This window comes from Trachemys scripta, chromosome 5 (assembly GCF_013100865.1).
Source record: "Trachemys scripta elegans isolate TJP31775 chromosome 5, CAS_Tse_1.0, whole genome shotgun sequence".
In the NCBI taxonomy this organism is placed as follows: Eukaryota; Metazoa; Chordata; order Testudines; family Emydidae; genus Trachemys; species Trachemys scripta.
The window spans coordinates 39,033,552-39,057,823 of record NC_048302.1 but is presented as its reverse complement, the minus strand read 5'-3'; the positions used below and the strand labels follow the sequence as shown (position 1 = coordinate 39,057,823).

General features: G+C 41.8%; 1 protein-coding gene across 1 annotated transcript in view; it reads left to right on the top strand.

The window, feature by feature from the left end:
* Positions 1 to 24,272, top strand: part of TNIP3 (TNFAIP3 interacting protein 3) — a 74,651-nt gene that overhangs the window by 31,611 nt on the left and 18,768 nt on the right. The window contains exons 4-9 of the mRNA XM_034771462.1: positions 6,710 to 6,796; positions 8,691 to 8,774; positions 10,815 to 10,880; positions 12,209 to 12,340; positions 17,709 to 17,837; positions 22,549 to 22,668. Coding sequence (XP_034627353.1) covers positions 6,710 to 6,796; positions 8,691 to 8,774; positions 10,815 to 10,880; positions 12,209 to 12,340; positions 17,709 to 17,837; positions 22,549 to 22,668 — 618 coding nt within the window. The remainder of the gene's footprint in view (positions 1 to 6,709; positions 6,797 to 8,690; positions 8,775 to 10,814; positions 10,881 to 12,208; positions 12,341 to 17,708; positions 17,838 to 22,548; positions 22,669 to 24,272) is intronic.

The window sequence follows — 24,272 nt, the reverse complement described above, 5'->3', positions numbered from 1 at the left end:
AATCCTTATTGAGGTTGCAGGAACAAACCATCCCGATGTGTAGAAAGAATAGTAAATATGGCAGGCGACTAGCTTGGCTAAACAGTGAAATCCTTGTTGATCTTAAACGCAAAAAAGAAGCTTACAAGAAGTGGAAGATTGGACAAATGACCAGGGAGGAGTATAAAAATATTGCTCAGGCGTGCAGGAGTGAAATCAGGAAGGCCAAATCACACTTGGAGTTGCAATTAGCAAGAGATGTTAAGAGTAACAAGAAGGGTTTCTTCAGGTATGTTAGCAACAAGAAGAAAATCAAGGAAAGTGGGGCCCCTTACTGAATGAGGGAGGCAACCTAGTGACCGAGGATGTGGAAAAAGCTAATGTACTCAATGATTTTTTTGCCTCTGTCTTCACGCACAAGGTCAGCTCCCAGATTGCTGCACTGGACAGTACAGCATGGGGAGAAGGTGACCAACCCTCTGTGGAGAAAGAAGTGGTTCGGGACTATTTAGAAAAACTGGATGTGCACAAGTCCATGGGGCCGGATGCGCTGCATCCGAGGGTGCTAAAGGAGTTGGCGGGTGAGATTGCAGAGCCATTAGCCATTATTTTTGAAAACTCATGGCGATCAGGGGAGGTCCCAGATGACTGAAAAAAGGCTAATGTAGTGCCCATCTTTAAAAAAGGGAAGAAGGAGGATCTGGGGAACTACAGGCCAGTCAGCCTCACCTCAGTCCCTGGAAAAATCATGGAGCAGGTCCTCAAGGAATCAATTATGAAACATTTAGAGGAGAGGAAAGTGATCAGGAACAGTCAGCATGGATTCACGAAGGGGAAGTCGTGCCTGACTAACCTAATTGCCTTCTATGATGAGATAACTGGCTCTGTGGATGAGGGGAAAGCAGTGGATGTGTTATTCCTTGACTTTAGCAAAGCTTTTGATACGGTCTCCCACAGTATTCTTGCCGCCAAGTTAAAGAAGTATGGGCTGGATGAATGGACTGTAAGGTGGATAGAAAGCTAGCTAGATCGTCGGGCTCAATGGGTAGTGATCAATGGCTCCATGTCTAGTTGGCAGCCGGTTTCAAGCGGAGTGCCCCAAGGGTTGGTCCTGGGGCCGGTTTTGTTTAATATCTTTATTAATGATCTGGAGGATGGTGTGGACTGCACTCTCAGCAAGTTTGCAGATGACACTAAACTAGGAGGCGTGGTAGATACACTAGAGGGTAGGGATCGGATACAGAGGGACCTAGACAAATTAGAGGATTGGGCAGAAAAAAACCTGATGAGGTTCAACAAGGACAAGTGCAGAGTCCTGCACTTAGGACGGAAGAATCCCATGCACTGCTACAGACTAGGGACCGAATGGCTAGGTAGCAGTTCTGCAGAAAAGGACCTAGGGGTCACAGTGGATGAGAAGCTGGATATGAGTCAACAGTGTGCTCTTGTTGCCAAGAAGGCTAACGGCATTTTGGGCTGTATAAGTAGGGGCATTGCCAGCAGATCGAGGAACGTGATCGTTCCCCTTTATTCGACATTGGTGAGGCCTCATCTGGAATACTGTGTCCAGTTTTGGGCCCCACACTACAAGAAGGATGTGGAAAAATTGGAAAGAGTCCAGCGGAGGGCAACAAAAATGATTAGGGGTCTGGAGCACATGACTTATGAGGAGAGGCTGAGAGAACTGGGATTGTTTAGTCTCCAGAAGAGAAGAATGAGGGGGGATTTGATAGCAGCCTTCAACTACCTGAAGGGGGGTTCCAAAGAGGATGGAGCTCGGCTGTTCTCAGTGGTGGCAGATGACAGAACAAGGAGCAATGGTCTCAAGTTGCAGTGGGGGAGGTCCAGGTTGGATATCAGGAAAAACTATTTCACTAGGAGGGTGGTGAAACACTGGAATGCATTACCTAGGGAGGTGGTGGAGTCTCCTTCCTTGGAGGTTTTTAAGGCCCGGCTTGACAAAGCCCTGGCTGGGATGATTTAGCTGGGAATTGGTCCTGCTTTGAGCAGGGGGTTGGACTAGATGACCTCTTGAGGTCCCTTCCAACTCTGATATTCTATGATTCTATGATTACCCACACAGTTGACAACACTGGATTAGTTTTGATTACAGAATAAAACAAGTTTGTTTAACTACAAAGAGGTTTTAAGTGAGTACAAGTATAGGGCATTAAAGTCAGAAATGGTTACAAGAGAAATAAAGATAAAATGCTTCCTAGGACTAAAACTTAACAAGCTAGACTTGGTTCAAGATAAAATTCTTGGTTGCTCCCAGCAACAGGTCTGAGCAAATTTCAGGTCAGAATCTCTCCTAAAGTCAAATAGGCTTGTCTCTTTTGTCTTCGTAGGTGAAAGAGCAAGAAATGGATAGGGAGACATAACTTGGGGTCTTTTTGCTCTTCACTTTTATAGTTCAGTCACCCTTTGAAATTCATTTTCCTGCGGTTTACTCCTAAAGTAAATTCCTGCTGTGAGGTTGGAGTCAAGGAGTCTGGTGGTGAAAGAAGTTCCAGACTCACCAGTGAGTTATTAGTTTTTAAATGATACCTCACAAGGCATATTTTGTACAAAAATTGTTACAATGGTGTGTAGAGTGTGAAAGCAGAGATTCATTCGGTCACACTTTCCTACCTCTGTGATCTGCCAAATGTGGCTAGACCTCCTATCCCTATCCCATGAGGCCTGCTTTATTTTAGGTCAGAGATTAACATTACCTCAAAGAACTGTCATGCTTGTCATTACCTGATGATGGAATTTCATGCAGCTCATATCTATTTATCTGTTCCTTCCTCCCACAAAAACTCTTCCCTCCCTGCACTGCAGACTTACCTCAGAGCCACCTTGGAAATCTCTATCCTTTGACTGAGACAGTTGGTGGCTAACTTTACATGATGCCACTCTGCACTTTATGCCAGTTCCTGCTTGCCCTGGCCTGTCTGCTTGACACACTGTGTGCCACCTGCTCTGCTGGTTCTGAGCCTGAAGAACTGACAGAATATAAAACTGGTTTAAATTAAAATAATTTTTTTTTGTTTTTTTTTTTTTTTAAGAAAAGAACTTCACAAGCATTCTTCACAAATTTGAAATACTTAATATTGCACAAAAATATTTCATTAAAAGTTGAAATCTGAAAGATTTTGACCAGTTTTAGCAGAAGAGGGGGTGGGGCATATCTGCAGAGTGCTGTTCTGAGCATGGGGAGAAGAGGTAGGGTCAGTTGAAACTCACTGCAGCAGCTTCTTCCAGCTATGAGATAACACACCTACAGTACAGTGTACCCTAGAAGTCTCCCCAAAGCCCTAATTAAAATCCTCCAAAATGAGATTGACACAAATATATTAAACACTAGGGGCTTAGTCAGCATCCTAAAGTTAACCCAACTTTCCTGGAAACTGGTTTGAGCGAAATTATGGTAACAATTGAATGAATTCCAGCATGTTAATTTCATTTCCTAGCTGAGTTCATTTCAGTGCTAATAGCATTATCACAGTGAGCTAAAACACAAGCATGGAACTGGAGTTGGGGATTTTCCAATTGCATTCTCACTATTAACATGCACTACCAGTGTGCTTAGCATTATATAACAAAGAAAGACAGCCCTTATTTCCATGAGCTTATAGTCTATAACAGGAGAAGGCACACTGAGAGACGATAAGATGATCTTATTAAGGGACTTTCCCAGTTATTTGTGTGTAGGGAGACTAGAGCTAAGTGGAAGAAAAATTCCAGTTAAATGACTACTTGTTTTGAAACTTAAGCCAACTAGACTGAAAGACTCACAAAACGGTGGAAAAAAAAAAAGCCAAAATGTTTGATTATTCATAGATTCATAGATTCTAGGACTGGAAGGGACCTTGAGAGGTCATCGAGTCCAGTCCCCTGCCCGCATGGCAGGACCAAATACTGTCTAGACCATCCCTGATAGACATTTATCTAACCTACTCTTAAATATCTCCAGAGATGGAGATTCCACAACCTCCCTAGGCAATTTATTCCAGTGTTTAACCACCCTGACAGTTAGGAACTTTTTCCTAATGTCCAACCTAGACCTCCCTTGCTGCAGTTTAAACCCAACTTCAAACTGGTGTGAAATATTTTCGTGGAAAACCAACTGCATTTATGCATACTGCAATCCTGTAACTTCCAGTGATATATCTGCAGAAATGTCAAAAACAGTGGCACATATTGCCAATTTTGTGTGGTTTTCCAATTTCCCTGGTATTACTGACAATACAAGGCCAAATCCTGCTAGCTTTATTCACAGAAGTAATACTGTTGATTTCAATGGGACTATTTATGTGAGTAAACTGATCAGGATTTGAGCAAGCTGGGAATCATCTTTGCTTCCTCTCTCTTCTCCTCATTTAGTCTGTGGCTGAATCCTATTTCTTCTTCCTCCACAACATCTCAAAAATCCACCCCTTCCTTTGTAGCCTGAAGGCCAAATCCATAACCTAGTAATTTTCTGCCTTAACTACTGTAATCTCTACTAAGGTTCTGTTGTAGTTAAAATTAGAAATTGACCTAAAGGGGGCGCAGTGCTGTGGCTGGTGGAACAAATAATGTACTAATATCTTGGGATGCTAGTTTAGGAACAATCTGATTTTCACACTTGAACATAGGTGAGGTATCAAGGTACAACACAGAGTCAGGAGGCTAAATTAGTTCTTCACTACAGCATCACCAAAAAGTTGTAATTGTAATCCTAAAAACTGATATTTGCCCAGAAGATTAAGTAAAAATGGCTCAGAATGAAGGAGGTCATCCTAATGTTAGTCTTTGATGGAGTCAATATTTCAAGTACCTTCTGCTTCAAAGTGCTCTCAGGCCCCTTGAAATATTCTGCTCATTGGTCATAACCAGATGTCTAAAGCTCCATGATATAAACAACAACATAATCCTGAGACAAAATTATTCCAAAATTGTGATCAGTACAGTGTATGCTCTGTAGCTTTAAGAGAATTACTCACTGACTTGAATTTTAGGCAAAAAACTATACTTTCAGTTCTCCTCCCTTTACAAAGTCCTTTTTGTCATTCTTGTCATTTCTATAAACCTTTAAATATTTATTTATTTTATTTGGTGGTCAGAATAAATTTTGTATACAATCCAAAATGTCCTTATCAAAATAAAACCTTTTTCCTAATGCCTTGGTTGTACCCTATTGGATCCCTGACCACTTTAACAAAGTTGGAAAACTGACCCTCAACTGGACAAGACAAGGAAACAAACCAAGATTTCAGGAAAAATTGTTTTGCTGTTTCTCAGAAAGTCATTTTATTAGTGAAGATTTTAATCAAGAAACTTTGGTTAGCATGCAGAATCTTGTACATGGTTCAACATGTGCCAAGAAAAACTAGAGGGGGAAAAAAAAGCCCTTGAGACATATTCCAGGCAATATAAAGTTTAATCCTGATGACTGGATTGTAACTGAAGTGCAGTTATTTTTTGTGGGAAGTTCCATTTCACTCAAATGGAGCTTGACATTCTACAATACAGAAATTGTTTCATCATAAATTACCAAGCAGATGTCTGGCGCTTGGCTGTAAAAAGTCCAGTGTTTCACCAAACGTCTATAGTTAGAGTAATTCTTTCTTTAGTTGAAGGTTTTTACAAGGAACCATGTTATCTTAAATCAATTTTCATATGATTACGTTTGTTCCTTTCCCTGAGAAAAACCTATTATCTTCCCACAAAAAGGAAAAAGGGTTTTTTTCTTTTAAATTTTACCTCCAACACCATCATTATTCAGAATTTTTAGAAGAAAAAAAAATAGTACTTTGTATTTGTCTAGTGCTTTCCATCTAAAAAAATCAAAATGCCATAGAAACATTTAATTATGTGTCTCGTTTGTGAGGTTAGTTATGTATAGTTATCCCCATTTGCGGATGGGAAACTAAGACATAGAAGTTAAGACTAAAATGATTAAACTTGTGTACCTCAAATTGGGCATCTAAATCCATATTGAGACAATCTGATAAATGACAAGAACTGGAAGGATTAGGTCCTTAAAGATAATAAGAAAAACAGCGTGTTGTAGCTCTGTCTTTGCACAATTATAGAACTATTTCAAGGGGAAAAAATTCACCCTCAGGCTGTAAAAGCATGAAATGCTGCATGTATATTTCACTGTACTTATTGTTCTTTTTGCTGGCTGTTTTCTTCCCCATAGTTTTTACAGGCATTATTGGTATTCTCCATTAAGTGACTCACCAATTTCTCTCTTATAAGGAAATACAGGGTGTCTTAATGTCACGTCAGAAAATGTTTATATTCAGGCAAGCCAAAGGGCTTGATTCCAATTGTAAACAGATATCTCTGGTACTGGGGAAAAGAAAGCCATGTCCCTAGAGCTATTTATTGAAAGTTTATTTTTCCTTCCCTTATCTTTGCCAGTTCCTCACCCAGGGGAGAATCAACCAGTAAAGGAAGGGATTGCAATTTACATACCACACTAAACAAAGCCCTATCCTGTCTCATACATTAGTCACAGACAGCATGCTTGAGACATTCTGGGAAGCCCCTGTATAGAAGGCAAAAAAGGTTTAAATCAGAGTTCCATCACCTATATCTTACTCCGTGTTGCTTCCACACGCGCACAACTAGTTGGGAACATTATCTGTGAAGTTTTTGAGACACATGTTTTAATAGAACTTTTTTTCTTCGCCCCCCCTTCGGACAACCCCACCTGGTTAAAGTACATATTTTATTTGCTTGCCTTCTTTTAAAGACCTGCAGTAAAACAGACATCCAAAGCCTCTTTCAACTGCCACAGACAGGCATGAATGGCTCGGAAACTTCAGCAGACCAGTTACAGGTAAGTGAGCATTTCTGATGGGGAGCAGTATCAGTGGCATGTTGTTTAATTAATGGAAATGTGCAAACTAATTAGACATTTAGAGCTATCACTTTGTGGATGGATCATTATAGGCTTGTGTGGTAAAATAGTCTTGTCAGAATGAATGTATTCTGTTTTAATGTACGAAGGTGATACTGGAATGCTATAGATCTTTTAGAAACTTTTTAATCTTTAATTTTTTTCTTTAAGAAGCTGATCCGTGGCGTGGCCAATTGCCATGGTAACAAGGCAGCTTCTTGAGGCACTGTTAGCTATACCAAGATTTGAGCCACAGGCACTGAAGCATTCTTTGAATTTACTAGCATTGTATTTCTCTACTGGAAAGTGTGAGCTGTGACATTTAAAACTAATCACAATTTGTCGTTAAAGCTGTATATATTTATCAACTGAATAAAAAGAATATGCAAAATGTATTTGGTAGATTTTGAGAATTCTGTATTAGGTTGTGCTTCACTTGCCTGGGCTGACAAGCTGTGCCAGCTCAGCAGCGCATGCAGTAGGCTCACAGCAGCTGGCTGGAGTGGGAAACTCCACCATCAGTCGGTCAACTCCATGGGCAGGAGGCAGCCAGAGATAGATCACGGGCATGGGGAGTGGGAAGCTCCCCCTAGGCCAAGCTCCAAGGATGAGGCAGTGGCACTGACACAGGTTGGGGAGGAGCAGCAAGGGGTTGGGTCACAGAAGGGTGAGCAGGATTGGGGGGTAATTAGTCCTGGCAGCTCCGCAGAGGAAACAAGGTAAAGAAAATGGAATCTGGGCCAGCAGCTAGACCCTTGCAATCCGACTGGAACCTGATAGGGTCTGACTACAAGTGTCGGGATTGGGTAAGGAATGAAAACAACTTGACATGCTTGGACTTGAGTTCAGGTTGGCTGTGGTCTAGTCGGATACAGATCAGGCTTTAAAATTCTGTCCTAGCAGACCTCTAATTGACAGTGCAGTTTTGGTCTGAAAACCAGACTACTGAATGGATATTTGGTGGGGGAGGAATTAAAAACAACACTTTCAATGACCAAGCATTTGACATGGCCAATGTGCTTTTCTGTGTTATGTATATTTATTCCAATTACAATTCTGTTTCTACATGCAGCTAGTGTGCATCATGGTTTGTTATGAGAACCTGTGATAGCTTCTTGGAAATTATGATCTATTGGGCTAATAATATAAAAATGAGGATTTGCCTGAAACCATACTGGCTACAAATGACCTATGAAGTATATTTTGAACCCATTATGGATCTAATTATGGGCCCACTCCTGCAAACACTTACTGCTGGGAATAATGCTTACTGTACTAATGCCCATGAATGAATGGGACTATTCATGCCTGCTAGCATGCCTAGTGGTAAGTGTATGAAGCACAGCACCTTTATTAGTTGTGAGGCAGGCAAACAATACTTTAATACACAGTATCTTTAAAATAAAAAGCAAAATATGAATGTAAAAAGCTGAAGAAAATCATTAGACCTTTGCTGGCTTTTGCAAACTGCTTTTTTAAAGAATTGCCCCGTAACACAATCTGATACACAATGGGCTAAAATCTCAGTTGGTTTATATTGGCATAGCTCCATTGACTTCAGTTGGCCACAATTCTCATTTCCACCACAGAGTAAGCAAGTGAGTGTAAATTACATTTTTGTTCAATTTAAGGCCTTTTTGCCTTGCCAGGGAGATTTAAAGGACAGTAGTGTAAATCTAGCACTTAAATAGAAATTTCCCTCTTCAAATTGCTTTATAAACATTAATATAATTGACATGTAAGGTAGATAAGTGCTCTATAGGATAATACTGAATTTGGGGGTATTATTTAGAAGGATTTATTTTAAATATTGTTTTTTTCTCTCCTCTGAAAGTGTACATTACTGACAAAAAAGAAGAAGATACCAACAGATACCCTTGAGCAACAGATCAGAATACTGGAAAGACAGAGACAAGAGGTAACTGATTATACTATTGTGAAATTATAATTTTTGGTTTTCCAGAGCAGGAAATCATAGGGCTCAAATTGTTACTGTTGCTCACACTGATTAATATTTACTTCTCTAGCAGTTCCTCTTCAGTCAGTGGCAGAATCAGGGCCATGATTTTCTTGTGGAATGCTAGTCCTACATTCTGGAACCAAAATATTCTTGCCTCACAGTTTGTCATGAAATAAGGTCCCAATCCTTCAAACACTTATGCCAATGGCTTTAGTCACTTGCATAAAGTTAAGTATATGCATGTTTCACATACATAAAGTTAAGCAAGAACATACATGTTTGCAGAATTGGGGCTGAAAACACACTAATAATGTGCTGATATAAGGTGGCGTAGCCAAGCTGAAGGTTAATGATTTCTTGAACCCCGAGTAGGGATTTATAAGACATTAGTGCAAACTTTATTAATGCTCATAGTAATGCCAAGGGATAATGTTGAGCAGCAACAAATTGCTTATTGGGTGTCTGACTCCTAGCAAACTGGGAATGTTTCTTTTTGTGACCATCCTAAACAGTGATCCATGTGCTGGATCTCAGGATGCTTCCAGGGGGCATATTTGAGGAGTGTAAACCATTTGTATTGGTTCACTGCTAACTTTTTATGTGACAGTTACGTGTATGATTAGGGCCCTACCAAATTCACGGCTGTGGAAAAAAAACATCACGGACCGTGAAATCTGTTTTCCCCCTTGAAATATGGTCTTTTGTGTACTTTTACCCTATACTATTCAGACTTCTCAGAGGAGACCAGTGTTTCTCAAACCGGGGGTCCCAATCCAAAAGAGGGTTGCAAGGTTATTTTAGGGGTGGTTGCAGTATTGCCACCCTTACTTCTGCACTGCTGCCTTCAGAGCTGGGCAGCTGGAGGGTGGCAGCTGCTGCTGAGGGCCCAGCTCTGAAGGTAGCAGTGCAGAAGTAAGGGTGGCAAACCCATACCATGCCATCCTTACTTCTGCCTTGCTATTGGCACTAGCGCTCTCCAGCTGCCCAGCTCTGAAGGCAGCACTGCCACCACCAGCAGCGCAGAAATAAGGGTGGCAATACTGCAACCTCCCTACAATAATCTTGCAACACCCTCCTAAGATCCTTTTGGGTCAGGACCCCTACAATTACAACATTGTGAAATTTCAGATTTAATATCTGAAATCATGAAAGTTACAATTTTTAAAATCCTAGGACCGTAAAATTGACCAAAACGGACCATGAATTTGGTAGGACTCTATTATGATAAAAGCCAATCCCTGTTCACTTTATATATGGAAGTAGTCTTGCTGAACTCAATGGCACTTTCATATGAGTAAGGCAAGTGGGGTTTGCAACATCTAAAACTACACCTATCACATATACCTGGCAAGATATAATGAACTTTAAACAAGGAAAAAAGTGTATGTAACTTCAAAAAGAAATTGGGAGTGGTAGTTTATTTGCATTGCTACTGTGTTAAACATGAGTCACCTGCAATTTACTGCATATCAGAGTGATGTAAATGTCACGGATGAGGAAAGCCTCAGTTTATGGGCTTGTCTACATTACCCACTGGATCGACGGGCAGAGATCAATCTAGCGGGCAGTTGATTTATCAGGTCTAGATGTGATAAATAGACCGCCGAGCGCTCTCCCGTCGACTCCGGTACTCCACCAGGGCGAGAGGTGCAGGCGGAGTCGACGGGAGAGCATCAGCCGTCGACTTACTGCAGTGAAGACACCACGGTAAATAGATCTAAGTACATTGACTTCAGCTACGTTATTCACTTATTAGATCGACCCCCCCCACACACACACACCCTCCAGTGTAGACCAGGCCTAAATCTCCACCTTGACTGTATTCTGGAATGCAAATATCAAAGAAATGAAAGACATGCCACAAAGGTTGGCAGCCTTTGGTCTTTCTCTTCTTGAATGTAAATTGGCTGAACACCTTTGTTAGCTTCAGTTTAAACTATGTAATAATGCACTTCAGGCAAGTGATGCTCACTGAGAATTACTGATTGATACTTGCAGCTGCTGGAGGTGAACAAGCAATGGGATCAACAATTTAGAAGTATGAAACAGCACTATGAAAAAAAGGTAGGTTTGATTGTTTCTATTGGGCTCTAAAAGTGCCACCAGCTGACCCATTCTTAAATACAAACTAGGCTACAGGTATAATTTGAAAAATAACATAAAAACATTAGCGGGTTCTATGTCCACCCCCACCTCCCACGTAAAGGAAAAATTGAGAGTTTGAACATAAAATAGCAAGTAATGTGCATATGGGTTTTCTGGCAATCCGTTACTGGAGGTAAGGTTCAAAGTGGTCTTTGAAGTCCTGTGAGGATCGTTGTGATCATCAAAACAAGGGTCCTCCAGAAGATCATGAAAACTGTGCCCACTTTAAGACATGCTTCCCTTAGAATTAATCTGCAGGTGTGCACTGTGTGCCAAAGGTACTGCATCTGCACAACCACAGATCAAATGCCCCTGTGCCATCCCTTATGCTATCTTCTAGGTTGGTTTATGAACGATCAGCCTGGAGATCCCCTTTTTGGTATACATGGTAGGGGAAGCTGAAGATTGCTCCACTAGCTCTAATACCTGGGTGGATTTTACCACATGAGAGGCTATACGGTATAAGGAGCTCTTGTTCTTTTATTTTAAATAAATACTGTTACTTTTCTTTTATTAAGAATTTTGTTACAAGTGGTAGTCTCCTCCTCCCTCCTTTCACATACTGCGGTATTATGCCACAGACATTTCTTTTGAAAACACCATAATTAGTTGGCTAGCAAACTCGGCTGCCTGAGTGGTTTCTTCTTTTAAGTAAATAATCATAATTTCCATCAGTGTCTGCCTCTAACTGCCTTATAGGAAAAAGAAATTCCCATTTATTTTTGTTTTCTACCAAAGACAAAATGTTGATTTCCCGCCCCCCATTAGCTCTATTAATAGACCACACTGTTCTTTTCTGAATTGCTTATACACAGAGAGAATACAAATGACTTGTCTCCATCAGTGCATGATCATTTTGCCCCCCAGTTGGATTATGAGGTGCATTTTTGCAGAAGGAGCCCATGATGGGGAAGAAAAAAGAGCATTAAAAATGGGAAATCTGTAGAGGGGCTGCTTCTTAACTGATGTAAATTGGCAGCTAAATCATTGGAGCTAATTGGATTTACAATAGCTGAGGATCTGACCCAGGGCCAAAGTGCTTAAAATGTTTCATTAGAGAGAGACCTGGAAAGGCGGCGGGGGGAGGAGGGGAAATCTTATTTACGTACAAACAGTTTTGGCTCCTTCTCTGTGCCTAGCTGCGTACTGAGAACAGAAAGGTTTTGAAGGAGCCTGGGGCATACCGCACCACTCAGTGTCCTCTACCTCAATCACCCCTGTTGTGAGTGTGTGTGATCATTTTACAGCTTGCAGAAGTGAAAGCGAAACTGGGTGCATCACAGAGGAGTATCAGTGAGCTGGAGAAAGAAAGGCACCGGCATCAGCAAGAGTGTGAGAGTCTGCAAGCCCTGGTCAGAGATGGACCGCTTCAGGAAGCGGTAGGAGGATTGCACTTTACCTACTTGATTGTGTGTGTCCATAGAGTTACATGGGGTTTGCTCTAGTAAGAGATACAGCGTGGGATGAATTACACCAGTGAGATAAGACTAGAGTATCGGGTTCCTTGCCTGGTGTTGTTATGCTCCTGAGGAGGCGGCAGATCGGAGATCCATCTCTAGAAATGCAAGTGACTCCTTGTGGCTGTATCACTCCGGAAGTTGACAGAGGGCTGATGAATAGAGCATTTGGGGCGTGGGGGTGGAAGCATACTGATATGAATTGTGCACCTGTCCCCTCTCAAACTGATCTGTAAGTGGGTGAATTTTCTTTATGCTCAATACAAGAAAATGCTTAAAATAATCTCTCCAAACTGGGTGACTAGGCAACAAAACGGCAGATGAAATTCAATGTTGATAAATGCAAAGTAATGCACATTGGAAACATAATCCCAACTATACATGCAAAATGATGGGGTCTAAATTGGCTGTCACCACTCAAGAAAGAGTCACTGTGGACAGTTCTCTGTAAACATTCACTCAAAGTGCAGCAGCAGTCAAAAAAGCAAACAGAATATTGGGAATCATTAAGAAAGGGATAGATAAGACAGAAAATATCATATTGCCTCTATATAAATCCATGATATGCCTACATCTTGAATACTGCGTGCAGATGTGGTTGCACCATCTCAAAAAAGATATATTGGAATTGGAAAAGGTTCAGAAAAGGGCATCCAAAATGATTAGGGGTATGGAATGGCTGCTATATGAGGTGAGATTAATAAGACTAGGACTTTTCAGCTTGGAAAAGAGACGACTAAGGGGGGATATGATAGAGGTCTATAAAATCATGACTGGTGTGGAGAAATAAATAAGGAAGTGTAATTTAGTCCTTCTCATAACACAAGAACTAGGAGTCACCAAATGAAATTAATAGGCAGCACGTTTAAAACAAACAAAAGGAAGTATTTTTTTACACAACGCACAGTCAACCTGTGGAACTCCTTGCTAGAGGATGTTTTGAAAACCAAGACTATACCAGGATTTAAAAAAGAACTAGATAAGTTCATGGAGAATAGGTCCACCAATGGCTATTAGCCAGGATGGACAGGAATGGTGTGCCTGGCCTCTATTTGCCAGAAGCTGGGAATGGGCGACAGGGAATGAATCACTTGGTGATTACCTGTTCTGTTAATTCCCTCTGGGGCACCTGGCATTGGCCACTGTCAGAAGACAGGATACTGGACTAGATGGACCTTTGGTTTGACCCAGTATGGCCGTTCTTATGTTCTTACTGCAGGAATTTAGGGATACATACACAAAATGCTTAAGGATAATTTAGAGTAGTATATATATTTGTGTGTTTAACAACATGTTTTCAAATACATATACAAATATTTAAGGAGCTCTTTAACTTACTACTGTTAGGCCCAGTCCTGCAAACACTATCTGGTATAATGCTGACTACTCAGAGTAGTTCAAAAGTAAACACACTATGTGTTCTAATAAGTGTTTGCGAGCTCAGGTCCTAAGACTTGAAGTCAGGTCAGGGTTCTGTGTTTTTCATGCAAAACATGATGACATGAGACACTAATGCAGTTGGAGGAATGCATCACTTCCACTGTACCTGTATTAATGTTTGGTATTGGCTGCCGTAAGATAAACTCACATCTTTGTACGTAAAGCTCTTCATTTCCTCTTTTAACATTTCAGTGGTAGTCTCTAGTCTTAGACCCTGATTCAGCAAGGTACTGAAACATGTTTCTAATGAGACTAATCACATACTTTAAAATTAGGCACATGCTTTAGTAAAAGCACTTCCATCAAGAGTGTTTGTGCCCCTTTAGAATTCACTTTCCACAAATATTTGAGGAATCCAGTTCACTGGCATGAATATGGACAGAAAGTGAATATCAGTATTCACCTCAGAAATTGCTCCTCTGTTACGTTAAAGAAACAATTCCATGTGATGTATGTGACCAATTACAACTAAGTGATATGGCTCCAATTTAGAATATTCTCAGTCAGCTTCACAGAACAAAAACTTTAAAAAGAGATTCCCTGAGTGCAATTGAATAACAACTAAAACCGAGGAACTTGCATCTGCAAGTGGCTGCTTCATGTTCAGGAAAAACAAAGCAAATACATTGTTTCCTGTAATCATTTGCTTGTCTTGCATTAACTTAGGCTATAGCAGTCAGGAATGCAGAGCATGATCTGCAGAGACAATAATTGATGCTGCTATGAGTTACACAAGTGATTCACAAACTGTGTTTTGTCAGTCACATAGAGGTTGAAGAACAAAACAATTTGAGAACTAAGGAAGGCTGGTCCATGAGAGGATCATTCTCTGATGAAGTGGTCCAAAGAATGAAAGAGCTGGAGAACCATTGGGTTAAAGGATGTACAACACAGTACCACACAACTTGGCTACATCCTTCATACAAACTTCAGATAGTCTGCAGAGTTAAAATAAAACATGCATAAAGTTTTAAATAGATAGTAGAAGAAGAGTAGCATTAACAGGGTGTTATCCAGGGACAAAAAGATGTGTTTTTCCAGTGGGATCTGAAAATGCATAGTTTGATAAGGCAAAGAGATGAAAGGCTTTCCCAGATAACCAACAGCTGCAGAAAAGATTCTCAGATCAACAGTGGTGAGGGTGAGTGAAGGGACAGAGAGGAGGTTTGTGTTTACACGAGAGAGAGAGAGAATGAGGAGAAGAGCGGGGAGAGGGGTAGGGGGTCAATGAGTTGTTCTGGAGCAAGTGTATGGAGGTTTTTAAAACAAGGATGGCAATTTTGAACTGGAATCTGAACTGAGTAGAGAACCAGAGGAGGTTGGTTAAATGAGGTAGTGATATGGTTATGTTCTTTTGTATTTATCAGAAGGGGAGCCCCAGCATTTTGCAATTGTTGGGATCGGGGCGGCTCTGTATTTTGCTGCCCCAAGCACGGCAGTCAGGCAGTCCCGTGCCTTCGGCGTACCCACCGCCAAATTGCCTCCTCCTGCGGCTTGCCGCCCTAGGCACGCGCTTGATGCGCTGGTGCCTGGAGCCGCCCCTGGTTGGGATTTAGGAATGGGGGAAATAATACTAATCATCGAGGCAAGAAGAGATGAAAACTAAGGATTTTTAGGATTTTTATAGCTTAAAAAAACCCAAGCTCCAAGTTTACTCATGTATCTGTAATTAACTAATCAGGAGATGCTCTGCTAAAATTACAAATTGTTTTGAAGAAATTAAATGTTCCAACTAATTTGGGGTATAGTGATGGAATGTAGCCACGTTATCAGTAAATGTAAGCCTGCAAAGTGCTTTTTCAGTGGGTGGATGTACACGTTAAGATTTATCCTTTTTTTTTTTTTTTTTTTTTTTTTGGCATTTTAATACCGTATATAAAACAGTAGCTGACTGCACTGAGGCACACCTGTTGCACATAAGAATGGGTTTTATGGCCCCCGGTGTGCTTGATCACAGTGGGTTTAGGTTTGTTGTAGTTTGTTTCTTTATTGTCCAAAACAGCAGAACTCAGAAAATCTCTTAATTTTATTTTTCCTTTTGTACAAGAAGTCCCAAGCTTTTAAAATTAAATTAGAAAAATGTCAAAATAACTCCGATCTAACTCAGTCTGACAAAAGCAGCTCATGAGGAAAGTTTTAACCCTTCAGAGCAATGTGAAGAAGCTTGTACAGTACTGTCACTCTGGGAGTTTGATACTGATCTCAGCTCCACTTAGCTGGTAAATCCACTAAGTAAATGCATTGAAGCCAATGGTGTTTTACAGTCAGACACCAGTAAGACTGTAGATGTGATGTGAAATCAGAGTTGGACTGTATGTTTAATGTGCCAGTCATGTTAATCCCTACAATGCTATCTTAAAAATAACATGGTAAAAGTGCTGTCCTAATTAGGGATACTTACCTTCATTGGGCAATAGTTAAGTGTGGTCATGCTCCACTCCGCATGGCTAGGGTGGGGACAAAGGTAACTTTAAGCTACTTTCGTGGCTCCCTGATCCTGGAGCAGGCTGGGAGCAGATTCAGCCTCTCTTGCAATGTGGAGCAACCTCAGGTCTGCTCTTAATTGTCAACTACTACAGGAACCATTTCATTAGCCAGGGATTGCTGGAGCACTGCTGCACTCCAGCCTATGCTGGGGATAGGGTTGCAACTTTTTAATTGTACAAAACCGAACACTCTTGCCCTGCCCATTCCCTGCCGCTCTCCCCCACCCTCACTCACTTTCACGGGGCTGGGGTGGGGGGTTGGGATGTGGGAGGGGGCTCCATCTGGGAGTGCTGGCTCCAGGGTGGGACCAGAAATGAGGGGTTCAGGGTACAGAAGGGGGCTCTGGGCTGGGGCAAGGGGTTAGGGTGTGGGAGGGGGCATGGGGTATAGGGTCTGGAAGTGTGTTTGGGTGCTGGACGGGGTTCCAACCTGGGGCAGGAGGATGGGGTGTGGGGTCTGAGAGGGAGTTAGGGTACAGGAGGGGGTTCCAATCTGGGGAGAGGGTTTAGAGTGTGAGCTCTGGCTGGGCAGCGCTTACCTCAGGCGGCTCCCAGTTGGCAGCACAGAGAGGCTAAGACAGGCTCCCTGCCTGCCCTGGCTCCATGCCACTCCTGGAAGCGGCCGCCATGTCCGGCCCCTAGGCAGAGGAGCTTCCAGGAGGCTCTGAGCAGTACGTGCTGCCTGAGCCTGCAGGCACCGCCCCCTGCAGCTCCCATTGGCTGCAGTTCTCCGCCAATGAGAGCTGCAAAGGTGGTGCTCAGGGCAGGGCCAGCGCGTGGAGCTTCCTTGATCGCACCTGTGCCTAAGGGCTGCAGGGACATACCGGTCGCTTCTGGGAGCTGTGCAGAGCCAGGTCAGGCAGGGACCCTGCCTTATCCCCGCTGCGCTGCCAACAGGGCTTTTAATGGCCCAGTCAGTGGTGCTGACAGGAGGCACCAGGGTCCCTTTTCGACCTGGTGTTCTGAATGCCTGGTAACCCTAGCTGTGGACACCTCCTGTGCAGACTATTATAATGTAGAACTGGAGTAATAATCTCTCTGCAACCTCATCTGTTTTGATACCTGGCTTCAAGGTCCCTTTGTGCAACCCGAGTACACGAAGGGGTCAGAATCTGGTCTGGTATGTCGTCTTTTTTTTTTTTTTTCTCATCATGTGAGTAGTCAGCGCAGCGCAATCTCAGCACATTTTATAGCGTCAGGCTCCAGCTACCCACTATTTTTCCTGCTGCTTCTCCATCCAGTAGTTTGGCACAATTCCTTGGGATAACAAAAGTGCAACACATCTGCCAGATACTCTGAAAACATTCTTGAAAAAAAAATTTCATCTGAACCTTATCAACATTCTATATGTTTTTACATTCCAGAAAGAAAAAGAAATCCTAAATAAAGCATTGAATGAACTGAAGGAAGAGAACAAGCTCCTGAAGGAACAAAAAGCTTCAGTGACCAAAAAGAGAGAGTACTATGAATGTGAAATAAGTCGCCTCAACAAGGTATAGACAAAGAGAAGTATGAGATGGGAAACATTGCTTTAATATTTTTTGTATCTTTGACCTGAATTTATTTCAAGGATCTTTGCTGCCAGATAATGCCAATGTGGAAGACCCTGAATGTTGAAAATAGGGTGCTCTTCTCTCCTCCCATATTACTCATCTGCTGTGTTGCTGGGTGCATAGCAGTGGAACCCTGATCACTACTAATCTGTGCGCCTTAGCATGGGAAGCTATGGTTAGTGGAGTCAGGAGAGGGATTATCTGAGCCCATCCTTACAGTCAGCTGCTGTTAACAGACAGTTGCACTAAGAAGGGGAATATAAATTTCCTATAGGCCAGCTTTGGAGGAAGCTTTGGCTTCTCACGCACTCTTCTGTGCTTCAGATTCCCAACCTGACTCAAGCACCTTGTGGGTTCCTAGTCATTCTCTTGCCTCAGCAGTGTTCATTTCTCAAAATTCTTCTATCTATCGGCTGTCTCTTCCCTCCACTCTCTCCTCTGATCCCTAACCCATGTTGCCCCAGACATAATCCCGTTCTCCCCCTTGCAACATTACTCCATTCCCTGCTCAGCTTTATAGGATAAAATCCTGGCTCCAATTGAAGTCAATGGCATAGCTCTTTTTTACTTCGGGACAAGATTTCACCACAGTCTTTTTCTCCTGGCACCCAACCGCCTTCCTTTTCTGGCCTTACAGCTCAGAATCCAAATCCTTTCCACCAGACAGCGCCCAGTGAAATTCTGTTTTTAAAAAGGGGGAAATGTAGTAAACGTTGAATCAAGAGATCACAGAAAGCAAGATGTGTTTTCTAACAATGTACCTCTTGGTAAACCACAGAAGCTTCCTGAGGAAATATGCTGCTCTTAAAAATTACTGTGACGTAACTTTGAATGATGCATAGGCTAAATTCAAAGCAAGGAAAATGCATGTTGCCTTGTAAAAGAATTTGACTGAACTTGTGGTTTCTCTAGCTGTCTCCAAAATGCATTGACCGGACTTGCGCAGGAACTTTGTGTGACTTCAGCTCCAAAGGCCTATTCATAAAATAATTTACTGGAACATATTGTTCTGTTTTGCTAGGGTCTTGTAGTGTGGTTGGGACTGAGGGGGAGGGAGGAAAATATTCTCATTTGGGAAGAGCTGTGCTGCCAGTGAGATACCTGTTGCTCTATAATACAGAACTCACTGAGTGCAAGAGAGAATTGTTCTTTCTGGTTTACCTGGTATTTGGGTTCTTCTATAACTATTTCACTAGTGTACATCGAAACTGTTGTCCACAGTATTGCCAGCCCCATGCATTCAAAAATTGAGTTAGACTGCCCCAAAATAATGAGATTTTAAAAATTAATGTTCTTTTTATTCACTTTGTTTTTTCAAGCCTTTAGAGTTCATATTTTCCAGCTTTTTCTCCACACAATGATGGTAGAAACTTCCAGGGGGAAAAAGCTGAGATTCTCACATCATCACATGACTCCGGGACCTGGGTCTTTAAGAAAAGCACCCAATATCATGAGATTTGTTCTAAAATCACAAGAATTGGCAACTGTTCATAATTAGAAATAAAGAAATAAATTGATAAACAGAGAAGCACAGACTTATTTTGCATACAGCATTAAAGCAATTCTTTCAGATGGCTTGAGAAGCAGTGTTGCCGCATATTTTAGATTGTAGCTTAATACATAAACAGTAGATTTCTCCCACCCTCCTCCTCTCCAAGTACTATAAAATGAGAACTGTTGAGGGCCACAGAATAATCTGTGAATTCTGCTACTGGATCAGCACAAAATTATTTACAGCACAGATGTGTGACTAATTCTGATATACTAGGAAAATTCACAAAGTTCTTCCAATTAATCTCCTCCACTTCCACCTGTGTGTGTGGTGAGTTGATCTGGAGCTAGCACAGATCTGTGACATAAAGTATTTTGGAATTGTTGCCACCTTAAAAACTAATCAAAGTTTTTATTTTAAAGGTGTATATAAAGTCAGCAGAGTTAAAATGGATATGACAAATAAGCTTTATAAGCTTGGTGACTGATTTATTAAAGGAGACCGAAGACATAAAATTCAGTGAAAAAAATCAGAGAAATGGGGAAACAATACCTCATCAAGGAACAATGAAATAGGCTCATCTTTGAATCAGAGAGCCTGAACCACTGTGTGCAAGTATATTGTCAACAAGGCACAGGTGTATACCACATGGGTAAGGGGGAAAATAAAACCAGATTTCATTCACATTCATCCCAAGCAGCTATACTTAACAATCATATGTAAAAGAACAGGTTTGACTGGGAACAGACCAGGAGAGTGTTTTAGCTTTCAAATGTGTTGTGATTCCATTAAGCTTTACAAAGTCTCTTCCCTGCCTCCCTCTACCCCATCCCCAACTTAAAATAAATTTTAATTACAACGGGAGTATATCATGCAGATACACTTGCAGAGAATTAGGACATACTGCTCTGGTCGGGCTGGGGGTTGCCGTAGATATTTGGCTCTCCATTAATTTTATTGCTTGTACACAGTAGTGAAATATCATTTCAGAATAGAATGGTCCAGAATAACTGTAAATCAGAGGGTCCTGTGGCACCTTTGAGACTAACAGAAGTACTGGGAGCATAAGCTTTCGTGGGTCAGAACCTCACTTCTTCAGATGCAAGTGAAGAAGTGAGGTTCTGACCCACGAAAGCTTATGCTCCCAGTACTTCTGTTAGTCTCAAAGGTGCCACAGGACCCTCTGTTGCTTTTTACAGATTCAGACTAACACGGCTACCCCTCTGATANAAAACTATAGTTATAACCTATAGCTTCCCAAGGAGGAAACTGAAAGAGGAGAGAGGATTTTTAATCTAATCCAAACTGCTGAGCTACCTTGAGTACTGTCCTAATAGTTGTGCCATTTGAGAGGCACATATATGTGCAGGTTTGTGTGAATGAGGTTGGATGTAAAGATGAGAGAGTATAAAAATGCATGCAGCTGGTCAACTTGTAGATTCTCTGTATTGTATCAAACTTAGTGGGGCAGCCTGCCCCTCTGATTTACAGTATCATGTTAGTCTGAATCTGTAAAAAGCAACAGAGGGTCCTGTGGCACCTTTGAGACTAACAGAAGTACTGGGAGCATAAGCTTTCGTGGGTCAGAACCTCACTTCTTCAGATGCAAGTGAAGAAGTGAGGTTCTGACCCACGAAAGCTTATGCTCCCAGTACTTCTGTTAGTCTCAAAGGTGCCACAGGACCCTCTGTTGCTTTTTACAGATTCAGACTAACATGATACTGTAAATCAGAGGGGCAGGCTGCCCCACTAAGTTTGATACAATACAGAGAATCTACAAGTTGACCAGCTGCATGCATTTTTATACTCTCTCATCTTTACATCCAACCTCATTCACACAAACCTGCACATATATGTGCCTCTCAAATGGCACAACTATTAGGACAGTACTCAAGGTAGCTCAGCAGTTTGGATTAGATTAAAAATCCTCTCTCCTCTTTCAGTTTCCTCCTTGGGAAGCTATAGGTTATAACTATAGTTTTACTGTCACTATTTCATGGAAGACAAGGCACATAATACTAATCTTCGGGTTACTATGGCCATCTGTGCTTTTGGAACTCCTTGTAACTCCTGCTCTGCCCACCCTCTGTCTCTCTAAATCGGTCTTCCCTCCCTTATGACCTTGTATGGGAGCTGGCCAACGGGAGGTCACTTCAGATGGACTCTACTGGGCATTCTGAGAAAAATTCAGTGACATCCACCTCAGGGAATGGTTCCTCTATGAACTCTTTGGGAGCCTTTTGATAGTTGGCTGTTTGATGGTAACTCTAAACAGTTCAGACAAGGGGAGGAGTCTGAAACAATTCCCAGGAATTATATCTTTTAAAAATGCATAATGTTGAGACAGCCATGGTCTCCTTGACAGAGGTTGAGATGGGATGACACCAAATGGCTATGTCAGAATAATAAAGGAATGTGACATTTGTTAGCTGGTGATAGAGAGGGAGGAGAAACAATCATTTTAAGATGATTCCAAACCTATGAATAACTGGAATACAGTAATCTCAAAAAAATAATGTAAGGGAAAGTAATGCAAAGTATCATAGCAGGGTTGGATTGAAAAGCAGAGCAACAGTAATACAATGGTGTAGTGTGTGAAATCATGACTCCCTCTAGTGGCTGGCCATACGGACTATGCAACCTCCTGCATGCCTAAAGCTAAAGGATTTTGAACTCATGCAGTAGAAATGTGTACTTTCAGTGCTTAAAGGTCTTTGGTTCAGTCCCTGCTGTAGCCATTATTTGCTAGATAATGGCTAAATGTTCTTTTTTTTTTAATCTTTAGTTTTGGGAACCCATCTTTAGGAACCTACATTTTTTTTCAAAAGTTTCTCTAGGCTTTCCAAAACTCTGATTTTTCACAAGCAAAGGCATTGGTAAATGTAAATTGGATGGACCTGCAATGGCTTGATTTACAATCTAAGCACTGAGTCTCCCAGAATGATAGTGTCCCAAACCTAGAAGCCAGAATGTGGTCACTTTGAAAATTTGGGTAATTAAATATTAGTCGCATAGTTTATACACCACATGAACTCTGTGACAACTATAAATGCGGTCAAAAGCAAGTCATGACTTGCTTGAATCTGTTCAGTCCGAGATGCCAACATTGTAATGATTAAAAAGGAATTCATTTGATGTGGTGAATCCATGTTGTTGCAGGCCCTTCTGGATGCACTGCAAAAGCAGCACCCGTCCGTTTTTGTGCCTCATTTGGATAAGACTGACAGGAACTGCAACCATGAAGAGATGAGGACCCAATTGGAAGTTCTCAGACAGCAGGTGAGAATGCCTGGAAATCAGTCTGACTGAATTTAACACTGTACTATTTTTCCCCCTTTCTCCTAAAAACTGTGTTCTGGTTAACTTGTTATCCTGATTTTGAAAGGAGGAAGCAGTCTGGCTTTAGTCCAGATAAAATGATGCTTCTAAGATCCTGTTATCACAGTGGTATGCATTGTCATAGGATGAAATTCAGTCCTGAGGACCAGCACAAGGTCTATGACCCTGTGGGGACGGGGATGTGGGCAGTTAGACCTAGTGGTCAGAACCAGGGTCAGAAGCCAAAGCCAGAGTCAGAGCTGGGGTTTGGATCACACCAGAAGTGGATCCAGAATCAGTATTAGGAGTCCCACTGAGGGTCACAACTGGAGTCATAGTCAGAGAGCTGTGCGAAGGGTCAAGCTGAAGCCAAAATCAGAGCGTGTATCGAGGATCAAACCAGAGTCAGGGAACAATGCCAGGGTCATACCAGAGTCAAGAGGTAGGATTTAGTTCAGCAGCAGATCAGGAGTTTTTTTCAGTTGCTCAGACAACTTCCTGTGCACCTTCTGGCTTAAGTCATGTGTCTGGGCCAATTGCCAGTGCTGGACATCTGCTTCAATCAGGAACTTCATGGGCAGAGCCTCTAGTGGTCCAGAGTCCTGGTAGATCCCATCCCTACTAGTTCTGGAGAGCTGTCAGTTAGTGGCTGCTGTCGGGGACTGCTTGGGGACATGGGGGCCCAGGTTTGAGATCTGCAATCCCTCACAGCATCACTTAAAACATCACATAGGGCTTATGTGGGATATGAGAAGGTCATAGGCATTGTGCTAGCTATCTGTACAGGGCTGAATTTTACCATAATGGATTATATATTTCAAGAGTTATTGATTAGTCTGATATTGATCTCTTGCATTCTGCCTGTCCTCATTTCTTGTGAGCTGGCACTGTATTGAATTATATAAGAATCCTGTTCTTGGAAAACCAGGATGTCGCACATCTCAGTAATCCAGTCTCTCAGAAGAATGATGCAGCCCAGGCAGACACAAATCACAACCTGCATACTGGCTGCAGAGAAAACCTCATAGACTTTAAGGTCAGAAGGGACCATTATGATCTTCTAGTCTGACCTCCTACACAACGCAGGCCACAGAATCTCACCACCCACTCCTGTAACAAACCCCTGACCTATGTCTGAGCTATTGACGCCCTCAACTTGTGGAAAACTCTGCTGTTGTCAGAGAAGCTGGAGGCTATCAGTATTTCAGTCATCATGATTTTCTTTGGTTTGTTTTCTCTCTATCTAGGAACAGGTCAGTTTAAACTCACCTAAAAAGTACCTATATTTTTAAATTGTAGGTCTGTCATCCTGTACAGTGTTAGGCAAAGTTATTGAAACACGAATAGACATGATCAGAAGATACATGGGATAAAATACTTGTTTCTGTCACGTTTGACCAGTTGAGCCAGACTCGACTCTCTAATGTAATGTATGCCACATGCTGGGGAGCAGAATCTTGTACTTCATTGTGCTGAAATGGGTTATTTCATTCTGCTAGACAATAAAATAGCGTACACCATTTCTCAAAATCCTCCTGGGGGAATTGAAGTGTAGCCAGTCAGTT